Source organism: Saccostrea echinata, unplaced genomic scaffold (assembly GCF_033153115.1).
Source record: "Saccostrea echinata isolate AGI-Se365-2 ecotype Australia unplaced genomic scaffold, CSIRO_AGI_Sech_v1 ptg000054l, whole genome shotgun sequence".
In the NCBI taxonomy this organism is placed as follows: Eukaryota; Metazoa; Mollusca; class Bivalvia; order Ostreida; family Ostreidae; genus Saccostrea; species Saccostrea echinata.
The window spans coordinates 31,500,301-31,507,143 of NW_026889803.1; the positions used below are offsets into that span (position 1 = coordinate 31,500,301).

A 6,843-nucleotide genomic window follows, 5' to 3' on the forward strand; every position below is an offset into this window, starting at 1 on the left:
GTATTACGTTTAAGCCTTTTTAATTATATCTGCATGTATATCTTCTCGTACAAGTACAAAGACTGTCTCTTCGTTATTTATTCGTTCAAACTCAAATTGAGGCAGAATATTGGCCTGGTCGAATGCTATTCAGTAAAAGGTGCCCTCGTCCAGAGATTAAGTATATCTGGATTAAATGTATGGATAGTTTTCAATGGGCGCGATTTTAGCAAGAGGTCAACAAGCCCAGATTCCTTCATTATTCAACCAATTTAAACATGTCATACTGGACAATAAGGTGAAGAAAATACAGTTTCCCCCCATTAATATATGTTAGCAAAAGCTTCTTTTAATACATAATTGAAGTATTTAAAAAAAATTGCCCTTATATCTCTGATACATTTTTAAAATTGGTTGTTCAAAGAGGAACATTCACTAATTTGACCTCCAAGATGGCGACCAAGTGAAATAACTCGAAGGGAAAATATGCCATACGAAAACTATCTACACATGTATATGAAATATCAAGGGCAATAATTATGATAAAGATTCTACACAATCACAGATAGTATGCTTATGAATATATATACACTGGGCATTTTTGTAAAGATCAAATGGAGAATGTACCTAACTGTATCATTTGTGTCACAGAGATTCTATGTCCTGCGTTAACGGATCCGACAGATGGCACTGTTGTTTTAAGTTCCGGTAGATCTGTCAATGATGAGGCTTTTTACAGTTGTAATCCAGGGTTTGTAAAAACTGGGGGTAATCTCACTCGAACCTGTTTAGACATTGGATATTGGAGCGGTAGTGCTGCAACATGTTCAGGTGATGCATTCTAAAAGCAAATTATAACTATGCTTACCTTGTTTTAGGAAATTTTAATCATTTTTTTACTTTGAATTTTCTTCGGTAATTTAAGGTCCATTATGTTTTTTACTTTTCAGAGGTATTTTGTCCTATTCTTGATAATCCAAAAAATGGCACTGTAACTATAACGCATCCTCACCTCACACAAGTCGCTGTGATGCTGCATTTGCCCGTAAATGCATCAGCCGCATTTTCCTGCGCACCAGGATTCAACTTATCTGATGTTGCGATTCTTACGTGTCTTATCACCGGAAGTTGGAATGGAGCTCCTCCTACCTGTTCCCGTGCGTAATATGTTTTAAATTGTCTAGTTTTTACTCGTCTGAGCTGAATGTTCATGCAAGCCTTTACGATCAAAATTCATCCGTCATCTGTTTGGTTTTTATGTATATATATTGACTTCTAAAGAGTTATTGGACCAATTTCAACCAAATTTACATGGGTGTAATGGATCAAGTTTAAAAGATTAAAGACAACAAGCCTTTCAAGGGGAAATGATAAAGAAATTTGTGGAAAATTTCTAGAATTAAAAAAAAACTCATGACCATAGGGACTCCACCAAGTAATTTTAACATACAAACATCCCAGTGTTTTCAAAATTCATGTTTGTTAAATACCACCCCTGGGGCTAGGGTGAGGTAGCAATAAGGCATGAAAGTTCGACATTGGATATATAGAAAAAAAAATCATATCTATACCCCCACTCCGAAGAAGAGAGGGTATACTGTTTTACCCTTGTCCGTCTGTCTGTCTGTGTGTCCATCCGTAAAAAAAAATTTCGTCGCGGTTTTCTCAGCAACTACTCATTGCAGGTGCTTGAAATTTTAGCACACTCTTTGCTTAGGCATGCCATATGATGGGATTCATTTTTGTATGAATCTGATGCCAACTTCCTGTATATCCGTGCGTCTGTCCCTACCATAACTAAAACATTTTCGTCGCAGTATTCTCAGCAACTACTCATCGCGGATGCTTGAAATTTTAGTACACTTTGTTTAAACATGCCATATGGTTGGATTCATTTTTGTGCGAATCTGATGTCAATATCCTGTTTATCCATGCGTCCGTCAGTACCATATATAACAAATTTTCGTCGCAGTTTTCTCAGCAACTACTCATTGCAGATACTTGAAATTTTAGCACACTCTTTGTTGAAGCATTTATTGTGGTGGATTTCATTTTTATATGAATGTGATGTCAATTTCATATTCGTCTCTGTGTCTGTCCATTGCTGAACTTGTGTATATTCAAATCAGAGTGTATATACATATCAGAGCGGGGGTATTACTAGTGAGCATTGGCTCACAGACTTCTTGTTTGTCGAAAACAGAAGAGCAACCCTTAGTCGTACTGGTATAAGTATGGAAATCTCCACAAGTATATCAAGATGTAAGTTTGTTCAAATCATTGTTCCTGAAGCAATTTGGTCAACACTAGGTTAACAAAGTTTTATATTTAAATAAACAAAAAATTCTTTGAACATATCCTTTTCCAAAATGAAAGAAACACTCAGTCTATTAACATTGCAATATAGATTCCAGTTGGTTCAATTATAGCCCATGGGGGGTTTAAGTGGAGTCTCTTGAGGATCAAAAGTTTTACATCGGAGTATATAGGTTTATTTTTAAATTCCCAAAAACAAAATTACTTTGAATAGCTTATCATTTAATAAACCTCCACTGGTAATTATAGATGTAGATCTCTTCATGGTTTTAGAGACAACGTTTTAAATTGGAATACATGCATGTAACCGCGTTTAGGGAACAGATCGTCGTCCCAAATCATGACGTCACAGTAAAATTTCAGTTTTTAAACCTCTGCAATATAGTTTCTATCTTGACTTCAAGTCCCAATATATGACTAAAATTGCTGAAAACTAGACATAATAATTTCATTTATCTGAATATATTTTTTCTGAGAAAGGTTGAGTCTTGTGTCCAAGGTTAATAAAACCGACTTCTTATTCGACCTTGTTTTGGTATTTCAAAAAAATTTGAAATCGTAAACTGAGAGAACTTAATGCAAAGGTTGCTAATTGTTAAAAAAGAAGAAAAACTAGAATTCTTTGCACATGTAAAATTAACATGACTAACTTAGCTAATTAGATTATTTCACCTTATGTTGTGTGCATCTCAACGTATTCATTCCACAGAAATATTGTGCCCAGATACTTTTTCTCCTTTGAATGCCATTGTGGTGGAAGTAAACAATGGAGTAAATGGAACCATACAATACAGCTGTTTATCTGGCTTCCATAATTCCGCGGGAAACCTGAGCAGAACTTGCATGTTGGATGGTGTTTGGAGCGGGGATCCCCCAGTATGTTCAGGTACTACAATGTTGATTTTTAGTAGTTTTGTCTTACCAAGGGTTTGTTAAAGCTAAATTAAGGGCGCGTACAGCATTTCTTTAACACAACCCAATCACAGAAAAAAAACTTGACGATAAGGACAAACTAAACTGTATGATCACTTCAGCCGTTCTATCGTCAACTTTTCTTATTCATGTATTACTATTTTGCTATCAACTGATGTTTATGTCTCCCAACTTGACACTCAAGAGCATGCTTTGAATACGATCAATTTAGAAACTGAGGCAGGCTACTGAGAGATAAGTTGATGCTAAAGGAATTTCAACAACCTCGTTTAAGGTCAGCATTTTGTAAATTGTCGTTTTATACTGACATTGTTAGCAAATAAAACCTATCATAGGGTAGTATTTGATTGACATATTTTATACCAATTGTTAGGTCCTTATTCTTATACTAAATTTGGCTAAGGAATACTCCGTCTACCAAAACATAGGGATTGCAGCGCCTATGGACTTGAACAACCTGTCATGTTGCCATCCAAACTTTGCTACTCGTCGTCCAAAGAAATGTTGACTGCAGGCACATGACGTCCTTTATCCAATGACAGAGCGACATTTTAGTCCGAGACAAAACAAATAACCTAATAAGTAATAGAACCAGGGCACGATATACACAAAAGTGCTAACTGCCACTAAACTTGCATAGTAATGCTAGTTGCGACATTACATCTAGCCTTGTTTTCCTACAGAAATTTTCTGTCCATCACTGATTCCTCCTCAACATGGAGGTCTCATCCAGAACACCTCTGTAGGTGGAACAGCTTACTGCTACTGCAATCCCGGGTTTCAGTTATCTGGTGGAGATTCAAATCTTACATGTCTGGACAATGGAACTTGGGATGGAGACCCTGTAATTTGCTCTGGTAAATACTCTCATTCTAAATGTAAACAAAATATTTTTTCTTTCCATCTATACCAATGTCTATAGAGAGATAGATAGAGTCAAAGAAAGAGCGAGAGAAATATATATGCTTTTACAATGAATACTCATGAGTGAATAGCTATTTAAAAAGAATTTCCTTTAATTAAATTGATAAATTACATGAACATATTTAATTACCTTGTCTTATTACCTAAACTTTACTCGTGTTTACAGAAATATTATGTCCAGTAATAGAAAATCCAGAAAATGGCATCGTTACATTGTCGAACAACATCTCCATGACGAATATTGGGATGTCAGGTGTTCCCTTTAACACTATCGCTACATTCTCCTGTAACCCCGGGTACTATATAGCGGCGTCTGTATCTATCTTCAAACGCATCTGTCTCGTAAATGGAAGTTGGGATGGGGCACCATTCAGCTGCTCAGGTGAGCATGTACAACTGTATTTACGAGAAACAAAAGCTTTTTTGTTATCGAAGTAAAAATAACAAGAATCATTACTAAGAAATGTTATTGTTTCACTGATTTTGAAGCTAAAATTGAACTTCATTTTAAAAATGTCAGTTTAAAAAAAGGTCATGAAAATAACCAAGCAAAGATTTTTTTAACTTTGATCGTTTAGCCCCTGTCTGGTAACAGACAAAGAGTGTCTAGAAATATTCAATGTATCTCAACAGGGTTGGGGTAATAGAAATAAGTAATTGTAAATTACTGTATTTAAATACATTTTTTCAAAGTAATTGAAAGTATTTGTAATTGAGTTTGTTTTCAATTACAAGTAATTGAATGTATTTAAATACATTCCAAAAATGTCATGTATTTTGTATTTATGTAATTACATTTCAATTACAGTTCAAATACTTTATTTTTCAAGTACATATTAAAAGTGTTGTTTTGTCTTGATGCATATCAGTACTGGTTGTCATGAGTTTGATTTTATTCAATAACTAAATGCCTTATGTTTGTACAACATAAATGCACTGCCCAGGGCAATAAGAAAGGTCAAATTTAATAATATTGCAGCTTCAAAATATTCATGTGTATGTTCTTCAAAATTTTTGGAAATAAAACTAAAGTAATTGATATGTATTTGATTACATTTGTTAAAATCAATGTAATTGTAATTGCAAGTAATTAACAAAATTATCAACGTATTTTAAAGTACATATTTAATTACATCTCAAAGTATAAATTGACCCCAACCCTGTATTTCATTATTGATTAATCCGGAATCCTGGTAGACAGGAATAAAAGGATAATTTGTGGGTGAATGTAAAGATGAAATAATGCCATTCCAATTTTTTTTCACAGTTTAATGTCCACCTATAATTCAAAAACCTACACACACAGAAACACACACACTCACTCTCTGACATAAACAGACACAAGCCGAAAGATAAAACACAAACTTCATCATCATCAAAATCGATTAAATTTCATAATTCTATTTTTCTCGTAGAAAGATTTTTTTTGGAAATCAAGGCAATAAGTATAGGTACATGTATGCATCTAATTTCACAGATTCTCTACTATTATTCAATTATGAATAACCGTAAATCAATTTGAGAGCTTCCGATTCTTTGTGCGTGTCTTTTTTTTTATATGGAGTGTCTGAAACCATGCCGCATGAGGGCCTTAACATAGAAAAAAATTGGAATTCTCTATGAAAATATATATCTATGAAAAAGTGGGATTTTAAAACAATTGTATTTTCTACCAAAGAAATCCTGTGTCCAGAACTTGATGAGGCACCAAATAGCACAATTACACACATAAACCGATCTATAAATGGAACAGTGCGCTATAAATGCAACAAAGGGTATATTCTAGCAAACGGCAGTCTTCAGCGAAAATGTACTTCTTATGGAGAATGGGATGGAAAACCTCCAAATTGTACAGGTATTTAGAAGTTTTCTAGAAAAAAAAAAGAAAAATCGCACCAAAGTAAATGAATTTTACTCACAAGCGTAATTAATTTTACAATACGTGTATAAGATATGTCAATTTATGGCATGTAAATCCAAAAGTTACCAGTATGTTTAGTCACGTCCACCTAAAATATCGTTAAAAATATAGATCTCTCATAACTGCTTCTTTTGAGACAGCTTTAGGACAGTGCATGTGTCCCTGTAATATGGTGCATGAGCCAAAGTATACAAACACTAGTGACAAAGCACTGATCAGAGAGATCGAGAAGATGCGAGAAGAACTTCTTGTTCTAGAAACTGCGGCTGCTCTGAGAAAAAAGATATCTGTGAAAGATTTTCGTCCTTCTACCAATGCTTCTGGGAGTGTTTGGGTGATACTTCTGTTAATTATGGCTGCTTTAATAATTGTTCCTGATGTATTATCAGCTCTTAGACATGTAAAAATTGTGTGTACAAGACGTCTTATTTCTAGAGAAATAAAATAACAATTACTTTGTTTTTAAATTATCGGCGAGTGCTAACAGTTACATGTACCTTCTTACTTCCTTTATAAACAAACCATCTACTCAGTATTTTGCTTGCTTGTTAAATGAGGAGATTAAAATGAGTCTTTTATTTATTTCAAATATTCTAAAATTATTTCTTTATTTCTTTTTTTCTGACAATCAAATCCCATTGATTTATATATCTAATGTATTCTTTAAGAAACATAGACGCAGTGTAATGTATAGTGAAATATTAGTGGTTGAAAGAATATTGAAAATGAAAATTAGTGGTTGAAAGAATATTAAAAATAAAATGTGAAGT

General features: G+C 33.9%; 1 protein-coding gene across 1 annotated transcript; it reads left to right on the plus strand.

Annotated features, from left to right (window-relative positions):
* The first annotated feature begins 593 nt into the window (after positions 1–593).
* Positions 594–6,521, plus strand: LOC133204789 (CUB and sushi domain-containing protein 3-like). Its single transcript, XM_061340538.1, has 6 exons — positions 594–810; positions 3,005–3,181; positions 3,912–4,085; positions 4,319–4,534; positions 5,831–6,007; positions 6,214–6,521. Exons 1-6 carry the CDS (start codon positions 594–596, stop codon positions 6,519–6,521), a joined length of 1,269 nt encoding a protein of 422 aa, XP_061196522.1.
* The last annotated feature ends 322 nt before the right edge of the window (positions 6,522–6,843 follow it).

Bases quoted from the DNA above. Each gene is read 5' to 3' on its own strand.
- LOC133204789 (XM_061340538.1), top strand. From the start codon at position 594: ATGGAGAATGTACCTAACTGTATCATTTGTGTCACAGAGATTCTATGT. The intron at 3,182-3,911 runs GTACTACAATGT...GTTTTCCTACAG, and splicing joins GGATCCCCCAGTATGTTCAG to AAATTTTCTGTCCATCACTG. The intron at 4,535-5,830 runs GTGAGCATGTAC...TTTCTACCAAAG, and splicing joins GGCACCATTCAGCTGCTCAG to AAATCCTGTGTCCAGAACTT.